The following is a 14,110-nucleotide window of genomic DNA, read 5'->3' as shown; positions in this document are numbered from 1 at the left end:
CGACCCCGCAGGATGGCTTTCGCCAATTATGATACAAGCTAAAATCTTGATACAAGAATTATGGCTAGATGGGACCGACTGGGACGAACAAGTAAAACCACTTCGTTTAGAAAAGCGGTCACAGTTCGCGAGCAATGTAAACGATATCTCACAGATACAAATCCTACGGTGGGTAAACTACTCCCCCGAACACAAAGTCGAATTACACGGCTTCTGTAATGCCTCTCAGAAGGCATACTGTGCCACTATATATGTGCGCACACAAAGCGATGACGCGACCACAAGCCACTTTTTAGTAGCTAAAGCTAATGCCTGGTTTTCACTAGGCCGAAATAATTGATATCAAAAACTGCCTAAACGAACAGCTGAGGTTTTGGTGTCAATTGCGTTTTCATTACAACATCCAATCTGACCGAATGTCGATATTGCAGTGCCTTTCAAAAACTATCGTCAAATTTTGGTGTCAGATGATTGACCACCTGTTTTCGTTTATGTCAATTGTGAATAGGCAATTTTGACAGCTGTTAAATTGAAAATGTAATTACTTATAAATAAGTGCGTGAAAGTGTAAAAATGAATAAAAAAAGAAAAATTGCAATAGTAACTGCAGCGTTATGTCTTATAACGTCATTAAAAGTTTGGAAAATGAAAAGGAATCAGCAAAGGAAACCAAAGCAGTGGTGGATTAGACCAGGATTAAGGAATCGTTGCACCAGTGGATTTTACGCCACACTTCGATCCAAGCTGGTTTCTCAGGACCCAAAGTTGTTGAAGAACTTCCTGAGGATGACTCTGGAAGATTTCGATTTTTTAGTGGTGCGTCTTACTCCATATATTTACAAAAGAAATACACGATTCCGTGAAGCGATCTCGATAGGTGAAAGACTGGCGGTAACACTACGCTATTTAGCCACAGGTGATAACTTCTCGAGTTTGATGAGTGTTTTTCTATTGGGAAAAACTACCATCTGCCATATAGTGCATAACACGTGTGGTGCAATTTTTGAAGCTTTAAAGAACGAGTTTTTAAAAGTGAGTATTCATATCTGTTCGTTTTTAGTGAAAAAATACATTGTGGATTCTAATAAGGTTCCCAACACTCATGAGGAATGGGCAAAAGTATCGGATCATTTTTACCAGCGATGGCATTTTCCTAACTGCTGTGGGGCATTGGATGGAAAGCACATAGCGATTCAGGCGCCTGCGAACTGCGGTTCAGAATATTTCAATTATAAGAAATATAATAGCATTGTTCTGATGGCTATGGTTGATGCGGACTACAAATTTTTGTTTGTAGATGTTGGAGCTTATGGTCGTGAATCTGATGGAGGCGTTTTCGCAAGGTAAAACTATTACAAAATAATAACACTAAATGTTAATAATTAAAATGTCTTACTATTTCAACATATTCAGATGTGCTCTTTCAATGGCTCTTGCAGAAAACAAGTTAAATTTTCCGCCGCCGAAACCACTTCCACATGAACGTGATGAAATGCCATTTGTCATTGTAGCTGACGACACTTTTCCCTTAAAAACGTACTTGATGAAACCATTTAGCTTCCGCAATCAAGTTATGTCGTACAAAATATTTAATTATCGGCTATCCAGAGCCAGAAATGTTGTGGAAAATGTGTTCGGCATATGTGCATCACGTTTTCGAATACTCAGAAGACCCATGAATGTTACTCCTGAACATGCTACAGTTATTGTACTCGCGATTTGCATATTCATAATTATTTGTTAAGACGCAAGTCTATATATATATACGATAATCTGATGTAGACAAAGATACAAATGGCATTACTGATCCAGGTAATTGGCGAATGGAGTTGGGAGAAAATGGAATGCTTCCATCAGTTCGGCCAAGCAGTATTTTAGGTAGGCCAGCAGACAGCGCAATAAATGTCCGTGAAAGTTTTATGGAGTATTTCATGACTCCTCATGGAGAGGTTGAATGGCAATATAATAGGACGATATTGCATAATTCGTCTTTGTAGTACTTTCCTCTTTTATAAATATGTAATTCTATAATTTGAGTTATTTTGCAAATACAAAATATTTTCATGTTCCTTTTTTATAAACTTTCTGAAATTTAAATAAAACAAGTTTGAATTCAATTCATTTCTATACGAGTATATGTCATCTTTTATTTTATAATTATAATTATTATTTTTAGTTCAGTTTTATTTAAAGTATTGTATATAAAAAGGTACAAACGACTATCAGATGTAGATGAAATAGATGTGATTATGTTGACCTAAAGAATAAAACAGCAAAATTAGGTTTTATTAACACATAAAATTGTGCAACAGCTCTGACCTAGCTACATTCTGTTGATATTTGAATATCAACTCACATATATCCCGCTTAAATTCTTTGGCCAGTTGTGGAGATTCTTGGGCCAACTCTCGGCCATTGGATAACCCAAAATTTCCCAAATCATCCCAAGCGTCACTTTTGGTAGCTGATGTGAGGGTCTCCAGTGCACGTTCCACCACTTGAATATACTCATCATCTTTTTGAGCTCGACGTCTCCCTAAATTTATTGAAGTGGATGGCGTTGGTTGCATGTCGTCAGATAAATTTATATCTTGCGTCTCAAACAATATTGTTCGAGGGGTCAGGGTCGACGCATTGAAAACAAATAGTATTATTTTTACAGACGTATACTTGCATTAATTAAATTTGTTGTCGTGTTAGTTTCAACACGCAAGGTGGGCTCCAGGAACTTTAGAGAATTATAAAGTGGGTTCATTGTAGGCGTTCTTCCAGCACCTTGACCACTTTTTGTATGTGTCTTTCGTTTGAAGGCCGCCTAAAAGTAATATTTATAATGCAATTTGTTGTGTACTATTTCAGAATTACTTACGCGAAAAGAGCAGCGAAGGCTGTTCCATTTGGCTGCTACTTCTGAACGTGGCATATTTAATATGTCCGCTACTTCATGCCACTGAGCCTCTCGCAAATTTCGGTCTCTATAGTCATGGGAAAGAAAATTCCATGTACCTTCCCTGGACTCTACTTCTTGGATCAGCCGCTCGGTCTCTTCCGCTGTCCATTTCACTTTTATTTTCCGCACCCGCTTGTTTTTTGGAGTTTCAATTTCTAAATTCATTTCGTCCTCCATATCTGAAACTGAAAAGGTTTGGGAAAATAAATTTATTGTATTTTTCATCAAATATAATAAAAATTAAATGTGAAAAATCGTTTTTGCTTTTTATTGCTTTAACATCTGTTTGGGCGGCAAACGTAAATAATTGCCAACATGTTGGCAAATCAAAATTAGTTGTCAAATATTGCCACATATCCAATATTTATTGTTTTCATTTGACTGTCATTTGAAATGACCGTGCATTGGCAAATATGCCGGCAAACGCAAATGACAGCATATGACAACCCGTTTTCATTATTTTGACAACATTTGACGTCAAATATGACTTAGTGAAAACCAGGCATAAGGTGGCTCCTCTAAAAACGCAAAGTCTACCTCGACTTGAGCTCTGTGGCGCCCTACTACTCGAAAAATTGTGGGGTCAGCCATTTGGCGACACGTAGCCAGTGCTGACAATCCTGCCGATTTAGGTACAAGAGGGTGCAAGCCGCTGCGCCTTGCCACCATCTCTGGTGGAATGGCCCCCGATGGTTAACAGAGTCTCCCAATTCTTGGCCAAAATCGCCCATGCGCAATATAATTGCCCCAGAAAGTCGAAAAATCGATTAAGCAACATTGGATGATAATGACATGCTTGAGCGATTTTCATCGTTCCTTCGCGCCCTTCGAGTTATCGCCTACATGCTAAAGTTCATAGAGAGACTCAAAAATAAAATTAAGGGAATTCACCCAGAATCTAACCAATGCGATACATTGACGCGCCTAGAACTCCAAAAGGCAAAAGTCGCACTAATCGCATCCACTCAAATGCGCTACTTCAGCCGGGATATCTCATTATTAAGAGAATCAAAACCCATTGATAAAAGGAGTTCACTCTTGGTTCTTAACCCATTCTTGGACACGAAAGGTCTGCTTCGTGCGAATGGTAGGCTTGCTAACTCAAGCCTGACGTACAACGAACGCCACACTCTAATTATAGCAGAGAAATCCCAACTTGACACATTACTCCTCAATTATATCCACTTAATCATGCTTCACGCTGAACATCGCCTAATGCAGCATATAGTCCGTCAAGAGTTCTATATTACCCGTCTTAAGCCTCAAATAAAGAAATGCATTTTCATGTGCAAGATCTGTATTATGCACAAGCAGAAGTTGCGAACACAGATTATGGCAGCACTTCCACCGGAACACTGCAACTTCGCTCTGCCTTTCACAGTTACAGTTGTCCACTTTGCTGGGCCTTTTCAGATAAAGGCGTCCATGCTAAGGTCCCCCACTCTAATTAAAGGCTATGTGGCTGTCTTTGTCTGTTTTTCGACACAAGCAGTTCACCTCGAGCTGTGTACGAATCTGACAAAGGAGGCTTTTTTCGCGGCATTCGCTCGCTTCGTCGGACGACGCGGCTTCCCATCAAAACTGATGAGCGATAATGGTAAAACCTTCATTGGAGCCCAAATAGCCACTGAAAAGGAGTTTGTGGATTTTATCAAACAAGTCTCACCAGAAATTGTACAAAGGTATGCTCCCCAAGGTATTAACTGGCAATTTATCTCCCCAAGCGCTCCTCATATGGGTGGTTTATGGGAATCAGCAGTAAAAAGCTCTAAATCCCACTTCAAAAAAGGAACTGGAAACTACAAATTTAATTATGAACAGTTCACCACACTGCTAGTGCGAATTGAAGCCGTTCTCAATTCACGGCCACTCACAACCCTCTCGCAAGATACCTCTGACTTCACAGCCCTGACACCAGGGCATTTTCTGGCCACACCTGAGCCAGGCGTGGGGCCGCTATCCTTATTAAATCTATGGGAGAGAATAAAAATTCTCCATCACGATTTCAGCCGTCGATGGAAGGAAGAATATATAAAGGACCTTCATAAAAGGTACCGGTGGAAGAGTCCAGAAGAGTGGAGATTGTGTCATCATCCATGATGACTGTCTACCCCCACCGAATGGCGGCTTGGGCGCATAAAAAAACTGAACTACTAAAATAACCAAAAACCCGACGTAATAAACCCGCAAATAAAAAACTAGCCTAAACTAATTCGAAATCTAAAGCAATGGTCGATCTACGTGACCACCCTTTCATGCCACATAATGTGGCACAATCGCCATACACATTTTAATGACACACATTTATAACCACATTACTCCTCCCACACAGATTACAATGGATGTGGATATGCCAGCAGTGCCACCGCCAACGGTGAGGTCAGCTATAACCGTGCCACGCCCTGGGGCAACTCCAGCGCTACGAACCCCAGCGGCAACCGCCACTGCAACCGCTCCTCGTAGTGGCCCGGGACCACTACCACCGTCCTCATCACCCGTAGCTGAACCTCAGCGCAGCCGATGTCTCCTATGTCGGCGCCCCCACCGGCTACAACATTGCAGCATTTTCCGCAGCATGCAGCCCATGCAACGGCAGAAGGTTGCTCAAGCTCACGGGCACTGCCTTAACTGCTTGGCAACAGTACACACAACACAGGAGTGCACATCCGTCACCCTATGCCAACTGTGCACACCATGCTGCATCGCACCCCAAAACGGCCCGTCACGCGACAGCTTGCCACTAACCGACCGCAGCAGCCCAGTCGGCACCGAAGGTTAGTTGCTCCTCCATCGTCCAGAACAAGGCGAAATGAAGCATCCCCGCGGCGCAGGCAGCATCATTCATCAAACCGCCGCTCCACTGGCCTTGGCAGCGTTGTTGCCACGCTGCAGCAATTACAGCGACTGTTAGGCTAATATTCGCCTAGGGGGGCCGGGATGGCTAGATGAGTTAGCTCTTCCTTTTGTACACCCGACACTGAACAACAACACGACAACACACCACACTAACGCGATCCACATATGAAGACACCACACACTACTACACGCGAATATATTCCACACATGCGGTCATCACACCACAACTCTACACTACCCAACGATCAAAACCGACCGCTCGATAGGACGACCGGCCCTTTTTTACATCGATCTCGCACCGAGCGAACGTGTCACGCAGCGTCCTCATTTACACATTCCGCACATTTATTTCGTTTCTACATCAACGCTAAATAAAACGAAAAAACCCCAAAAGAAAACCATACAGTGTAACTTTTTTGCTTAAAACCAAACATTTTCCGGTGAAGTATCTAGTGGCGAGGTAAGTGGTGACTAAAACCATCAAAAAAACAATTGTGTTGAATCGGCGAAGAAGCAAATCGATTGAAATATTTTATTAGACAGTCACTCGCAGAAATGAATTTAGAGTATGATATGTCTTTCCCCCTTTTCTGTTTCGTAGCACCTTGCTTCGAGCGTGTAGCTTCTGCAGGTGTACATGGACCTTTTTCGTCAGAAATCATCTTTCGGACTTTTAGTAACTGACTTGGCTTAGAGTCTTTTGAGTCAGAGCTCATTTGAACTGAAAAAAATTTTCAATAAAACTTGATTGGTATTATAAAGTTTCTTATATGTATGTACATATATGTGATTTGTCGAAAGTAAGAGTTTCAAAGAAAATCGATAAACAGATACATTACAGCAATTTTTATATGCTGAAATTAATGAATTGAATTTCACCACAGATTGGGTATATGTATGCTCAGACGAGACTCTTTTATGTGAATAAGAGTTTTGAATTACATAAATAAACCAAAAACGCTTTTAATTGCCGCGTATAATCGTGTTTATGTGTAACCGCAAACTCTTTTAAGTTAAATAAGAGTTATTTTATTTTTGCTTCGATTTATGTAAGTCAATTTAATTGAATTTTGAAGTTATACTTCTTATACGAGTTCGGAAAAGGTTGCGATAGATTCAGGTTGCGCAACCTTGCTCAATAAGAATCTACGCAACCTTGTCTGCGGAGATGTTCGAGCAGCAAGCGAAGCGGTGACAATCGGCGATCGCTTGTTCGTTTCTTTCGGCACAGCTCGGCTTTTCTACCAACAACACAATGGTGTCATGCTTATGCTGTTGTTGTTTTAGTAGAACAATGTTTCAATTTTTGGTTGGTGACATATTCAATTAAAAATAAATTCTGTTGGGATTCGAACCTACGTAACTTTTCAAGCGCTTACCACCAACACCACCATTGTCACTTCTATTGCGTTGTCCTAATTATGGTTTGGTTATGCATGAAACAAATATACAATGGATCGCCGATTGTTACCTCTTTCCTTGCTGCTGCTGCGCATATGTATGTTTGTATGCTTGTGCAATATTGAAATTATGCTTCTCTTTCTTTCGTTTGTCTTTCATTTCTGCGAATTCTCAACTATTTTGCGTATATTTTGGTTGAAATACTCTGCGTTGGCCGTTGAAAAATTAAGGCTATACTTTACAGGATCATTTCTGTAGTTAGTCTTCATTTAAATTTTTTGGAAATCGACCCGCGATGACGAGGTATATCGTTTTATCTGACAGCGTGAGGTTTATGAACTTCATTTCTAATATTGTGTTGTGGCATATTAGAAATGAATGTTTATTCGAAAATGCGCATTATTTTTCTTTCATTTGTCTTTCATTTTTGCGAATTCTCAACTATTTTATGTGACTTTATTTCTTTCATCTCTCTTTTTTTTGTGCGAATTCTTTGAATTTCTGAACGCGCACATGCGTATACATACATTTATATGAGCATGTGCAGATACACAAGATAGGATAGAAAGATTTCTGCCTTTTAACATCGTATACTATACTTATAAATATTTGTCTACATTATTGTAAGCTGTTTCCTGACTGTAAGCTGTTTGTTGGGCGTTGTCGTATTGGTCATAATGTTGGTCTTCATGGTATGGATCGTAAGTTGTTTCGTCCGTGTCTATATGAAAGTTCCTTTGAGCTGGGGGGTGGTTGATCGTGGATGCATTCAATGGTCGTTTGCCAGTTTCTTGGGGCTTAGGGCGGTTCACATAATTTACCGCTCTTGTTCTGATGCTTTCATCCACGTCCATGGGTTGAGGAGGTTTAGGTGGCCTTGGGGGAGGATAGTTTGGTTGTTGGTTATATGGATATCTAGAGTGGTTATAGGAGTTTTGTTGTTGGTAGCTATTGTGTGGATTCGAATTTGAATTTTGATATTGCTGGGAGCTATGGGGACTCAAATTTGGTTGGCGATAAGTTTGCTGAGGGTGAGGTATATGGGCTAATTCGGGATAGAATCTTTTTTCGGGAAATCGTGAGTATAATGGTTGTACCTGCCTTGCCATGGGGGGTTGTTGTCTAGGAATGAAAGGGTTGAAACTTTGATGTCTGGGGACTGATGGTGCATTTAACACTTGGTTGTTGGCATGGTGTGCTCTAAAGCTTTGGTTTTCCAGCTTTAGACAAAGGTGTAGTGCCTCTGGTAAAGTCTTGGGTTCTTTTATACCCAGAAGCCTCGGGAGGTCACCGGAAAGTCCTCTCACAAAGGTATCCAGGGCCTTGGCACGGTAGTTGTCCGTTAGTAGATGGACTGCCTCCTCGCCAATTTCCATGCATCCTATTTTGTTAAGTATTAGGGATAATTGACTATAAACCTTCTGATAAAATTCGTTTATAGAGCTCCTTCCCTGAATAAGGCACGTCATTTGATATTCTAGAGTGCCTATGTCGCGTTTATCGGCATAGTGGGTGGTCAGACAACGGCAGATGGCTGTCCAATCCAAGGGGGTGTTATATGATTCTAATGCTATGTCCGCTTTTCCAACAATTTTGTTCCGGATTACATTTAGAATTCCGAAAAAATTTGGGGTGTCCTTTGAGGGTTCATATATCTTTATAATTCGTTCGACACTTTTTTTCCATGAGCTGAACTCAGAGGCGTTTCCTGAGAATTCTCTCAAGGATCGTACGACATCTGGGACTTTATCCATTTCAGCCATATTATTCCTATATTGCTCTTCTATGGTCTGATCTTTTATAATAGGGTTATTGTTATTGCCTAGAGTAGTCCTGACTAGCTCTGGTCCACTGGCTTCTATAGCCTGAAAAACCATAGCTCGTATCATGTTTGCCAAGTCTGGGGAGATTTGTTGGGCAGGTGGGGGAGTTGTGTTATTCCCTAACACGGGTGGTCTTATTAAATTGTTTGGATTTGCCATTTTCTTTTGTTGTTATTATCTGCTTTTTATTTTTTATAATTAATTTATCCTTTTAGATTTTTGTTTAGTTGATAAATCACTAGAGGGTCCCTTGGGTGGTGAATCGCAGTGTTTTTTTATTGTTATAGGCTGGAGGGTCCCCCCGAGGGTGGTGAATCGCAGCCTCAGTAAAATTTAATTTTATAGGCTGTACAAGCCAATTTGTTATTTCTAGATTTTAGCTATGTACCTATTTTTCAAAAACTTCCTTTATTAAAAAAAATTTTTTACTACTTATTTTTCTTTGTTTAAATTTTCCACTATTTTATATTTTTTTCACAAAAACTTTTCTTTATTTAAATTTTTCACTTTTCTGACGTATATCCAAATTCCTTCTCTAACTATTTTTATCTCATTAAATTTAGTTAAGAATAGGGTTTATATGGTATAATTAGTACTTATAATCTATTTTCTTACATTAGTAGCAGCTGCATTGTTGATAGATATGCCGGTAAGTGTGCTGATATCCTTTTTTCTTTACGGTACTCGGGAACACTTGCTTACTCCTTCCTGTTTTACTCCGGGTCGGCTGGTGTCGTGCTGTCGTTGGGGCGTCAAGGAAGTTCCACGTTTCTCTTCACGCCACTTTATGCTGATTTTATGTTGTTTTCAACAATTTCTTTGTAGTGTTATTATCTCACTTTTTGTGTGGAGCCGTTTTTATTGTGGCACACTTTTTCAAAGTCTTTCTTTCTTCGGCGTTTTTTTAAGTGGCACTTTTTTTTAAAGTCTTTATTTGTTTTTGGCACTTTATTATGGCAAATTTCTTTTAAAGTCTTTAGTTTGTGGCACTTTATTGTTGCACGTTAAAAAAAAAGGTCTTTATTTATTTCTGACACTTTCAACGCTCTTAACACTTTCAACGACTAGACTCCGCCGAGCTTATTTGACTCGGGCGCCAGTTATCGGGCTTTTTGTTATAGCTCCGAAAAAAAATGTTTCTTTTTATTTTTTATTGGGTCCGTATGACCTTCTTTATTAAACTGCTAATTGCAACTGATTTTACATTGTTTACTTAAGCTAAAAGGTAACCTTATTCTACCTGTCCCTTAACTTACAATTCTTCGGAATTGTAGCTTTAGCGGCTCGTGTCGGATGTTACTTCCTGTTGACAGCTGTAATTGTTAGCGTCAGCTATAATTTTGAATATGTTTCGTGTTAACTTGTATATTCGCCGTACGGATAAATCGCGAAAAGAAAATTAGCGGATACTTAACGTGGGTAGATATGTATGTATGTATGTGAGTAAATATATGTATAAGTTAGCAACACTAAAGTTAACTGCCATAAGCAGAATAATGCTGGATAAGCAATTAACCAATTAACATCCGGCACGCGCAGTATAAACTATAGCCAGGCTGACCAACAATAATGCAACCATTGCAACAATTGCAACAATTGCAAATCAACATCCGGAATACGCGGAATAACGCGACACAAGTAAATAAGTCAATAGTGCTAGCATAAGTAACTTTTAAGTTATAAATAATGGATAAATTGAAATTTGTAATTAGTCTTAGCAGAACATTTTGACAATAAAGGTCATTTTGACCAAAAATATACATTTTTTTAGCCGTTTTAATCTAACCTGAAAGTCTAAAAGTGCCGTTAAGAAAAAAAAGCCGCGAAAAAGACAGTTTTAACCTTTAACTGGTGACAAGCGGTCTCACGGGCCGAGCGGATTAAAGGATAAGAATAACCAACACAAAAGAGTGTGAAAAGGATAGGAAAAAAGACTTCCAGGACGCTCCAACGATACCAGCAAGGAATAGCAGCGAAAAGCCTACAAAAACAAAAAAAGTGTGAGAAGGTGTACCTCAGTACAAACACGAAACAGGACAAATACACACTCATCATGAAGCTGTATATAGTGTAAGTAGCATAAGAAATATAATTAATAATAAAAAAACAGAGAGAAAAAATTGTGAAAAAAAGTTTAGGGAAAAAAATGTGTTATTAATAATAAATAAATTATTAAGTGAAAGGAAAATTTTAATAAATTATTAAGCTACAGAAAAATTGTAAAAGAAACGTAAATATTGCCTTAGTTTTGCGAAAAACAAAGGAGAGAGATTTTTAAATTAATCAAAAACTTTATGCATTTATATTAATTGATTTATTAAGAACCAAACAGAATTCTTGTTTTAGCTATAGTGTAAGTAAATATGAATAACCAAAAAAATAAAATACGACTTGTACAGCCAATAACATAAACTAAACTGAAAATAATATGGCTTAACTCTAAATCCGGTCATTACGGACCAAACAATAGACGAACAATTCCAAAACAACACGAATGAAATGGATAAGATTTCAGACGTTGTGAGATCCCTAAGGGAATTTTTAGGAAATGCCTCAGAATTTAGTTCCTGCAAAAAAGTGTCGAATGCATTTTAAGAATCTACGAACCCTCAAAAGGGACACCTAAATATTTCGGCATTTTAAATGTCATCCGAAATAAGATAGTTGGAAAGGCAGATATAGCCTTAGAATCCTACAACACCCCCCTAGACTGGACTGGCAATTTTACAATATCCTGATTACAAGAAAGAATTTTACCTAACTACTGACGCCTCAAAGTATGCCATAGGCGCCGTTTTAAAGCAAAATGGCAAACCAATAAACTTTATATCAAGAACATTGAACAAGGACGAAGAAAATTACGCAGTCAACGAAAAAGAAATGCTTGCCATTATATGGGCACTGAACTCATTTAGAAACTATCTATACGGTACAGCAAAAGTTGTAATACATACAGACCACCAACCACTTACATACGCTCTCAGTAATAAAAATAATAACTCCAAACTAAAGCGATGGAAAGCCATACTTGAAGATTACAACTATGAATTAAAATACAAATCTGGGAAAGGCAATGTAGTTGCAGATACATTATCCAGGCCTTTTGAAGTAAACTACCTATCAGTTGCTACACATTCCGACGAAAGCTCATCACACAATCTAATTCCAGCAGTAGAAGGACCCATAAATGCAATTAAAAACCAAATTTGGATCTCGTTAGCAGATGAAGACAGCTACCAGTTTAAAATACCATTCCCGACCTACCATAGACATATAATCACCAAACCCAACTTTTCAACAGAGAATTTAACTTCACTATTGAAACGATACCTTAACCCCTCAGTGATAAATGGCATATTTACCTCTGAAGTAATAATAGGGAAAATCCAAGAAATTTACCCACTTCACTTTGATAATTATAAAAATCGTTACACGCAAACAGAAGTAAAGGACATAACAAGCGAGGATGCACAAAACGAGGAAATACTAAACGAACACAAGCGAGCACATAGGAATAGAGACGAAAATAAAAAAACAACTAATACAAAGATGTTACTTTCCAAAGATGAAAGCAAAAATAGAAAATATAATTAAACAGTGTAGAGTCTGCAAGGAAAACAAGTATGATCGCAACCCTAATAAACCACTACTATTAGAAACCCCAATACCCCAATACCCTGGAGAAATTGTGCATATAGATATTTACAGTACGGAAAAAAATTAGTTCTAACAGCAGTGGATAAATTCTCCAAATATGCTCCAGTTAAAATAATAGAGTCAAAATCAATAGAAGATATCAGAGAACCTTTACGACAAATACTTTTTGCTTTTGGTATACCCAAAACAATAGTTATCGACAACGAGAAATCTTTAAATTCAGCTTCCATACAATTTATGGTCGAAGACCAACTCGGTATTAAAATTTTTAAAACTCCCCCATACACAAGCACATTTAACGGACAAGTAGAAAGATTTCACTCTACCCTGCCTGAAATTATGCGCTGCCTTCAAACGAAACGCACACACCGCTCATTCCAAGAACTCTTAGACCGATGTACATACGAATATAACTACACCATACATTCCGTAACAGGGAAACGACCTATAGAGACATTTTTTGGCAGACGTGTTACAGTTGACCCAAAGCAGTATGAAAATGCACGACAGGAAAATATAGAAACCCTTCGGAGAAGACAGGCAAAAGATTTAGAAAACCAAAATAAAACACGAAAACCTATGAAAATATATACTCCTGGAGATGTAATTTATGTCAGAATAAACAAACGAATAGGGTCAAAACTTACAGCAAAATATAGAAAGGAAACAGTTAAGGAAGACAAATCCAGTGTAGTAATCACTGAAAAAGGACGAACGGTACATAAAAGCAACATCAGACAATAGCAGTTTTTTTTCTTTTACTTTGCAGGTTTTTTGTGCACCTAGTGTACGCAGACTTTAAAATAATAGACTATACAAATTCACAATTAGCAACATTTGATGCAGGATTGACAAGAATACAAACAGGAACCTACCGAATAATACATAAAGTAGACCTAGACGCATTTCAAATGACACTCGACGAAATGGACAACACTATTAAAACCAAGATAACATCAGAAAATCCCTTTCTACCCATCTTGATAAATGAATTAACCCTTACCCAAACTTACCTAAATAGACTCCGACCCAAAAGATTTAAAAAATCTATAGAAACAATAGGAAAGGTCTGGAAATGGATCGCGGGAAATCCCGATCATGACGACTTAGTAATTTTAGATAATTTTAGATAATCAAATAAATAATATAATAAACAATAATAAATAAAATAATTTTTGACAGGATAAACAATATTACGAGAGTATCGAATAAGATTTTAAAAACGGTACAATCTAATGAAGATGTACAACGCAATTTTGCTATAGAATTAAAATATAAATTAAAGATTGTAAAAGAAGAAATTGTTAATATTGATTATGCGATTCATTGGGCCAAAGCCGGAATCGTCAATTCGTATATTTTATTAAATGAAGAACTAGCATTAGCAAAAAAAAGTAGCCTCAAATGAAACAATGTTATTTTA

General features: G+C 38.2%; 1 protein-coding gene and 1 pseudogene across 1 annotated transcript in view; one reads left to right on the top strand and one right to left on the bottom strand.

Moving 5' to 3' along the window:
- Positions 1 to 2,112: 2,112 nt before the first annotated feature.
- The window catches only part of LOC126763974 (uncharacterized), a 109,071-nt gene continuing 97,073 nt past the window's right edge, over positions 2,113 to 14,110 (bottom strand). Inside the window, exons 2-5 of the mRNA XM_050481751.1 lie at positions 2,870 to 3,135; positions 2,671 to 2,815; positions 2,320 to 2,532; positions 2,113 to 2,257 (exon numbers count right to left, since the gene is read on the bottom strand). Of these exons, the coding sequence (XP_050337708.1) occupies positions 2,348 to 2,532; positions 2,671 to 2,815; positions 2,870 to 3,127 (588 nt within the window). The 5' untranslated portion in view covers positions 3,128 to 3,135 and the 3' untranslated portion in view covers positions 2,113 to 2,257; positions 2,320 to 2,347. The remainder of the gene's footprint in view (positions 2,258 to 2,319; positions 2,533 to 2,670; positions 2,816 to 2,869; positions 3,136 to 14,110) is intronic.
- On the top strand, positions 7,435 to 7,606 carry LOC126764759 (small nucleolar RNA U3; annotated as a pseudogene).

The sequence above is a fragment of the Bactrocera neohumeralis genome, unplaced genomic scaffold (assembly GCF_024586455.1).
Source record: "Bactrocera neohumeralis isolate Rockhampton unplaced genomic scaffold, APGP_CSIRO_Bneo_wtdbg2-racon-allhic-juicebox.fasta_v2 cluster09, whole genome shotgun sequence".
NCBI classification, from domain to species: domain Eukaryota; kingdom Metazoa; phylum Arthropoda; class Insecta; order Diptera; family Tephritidae; genus Bactrocera; species Bactrocera neohumeralis.
Note: the sequence above shows the minus strand (reverse complement) of the source record. Positions and strands in the feature narration are given on the sequence as shown.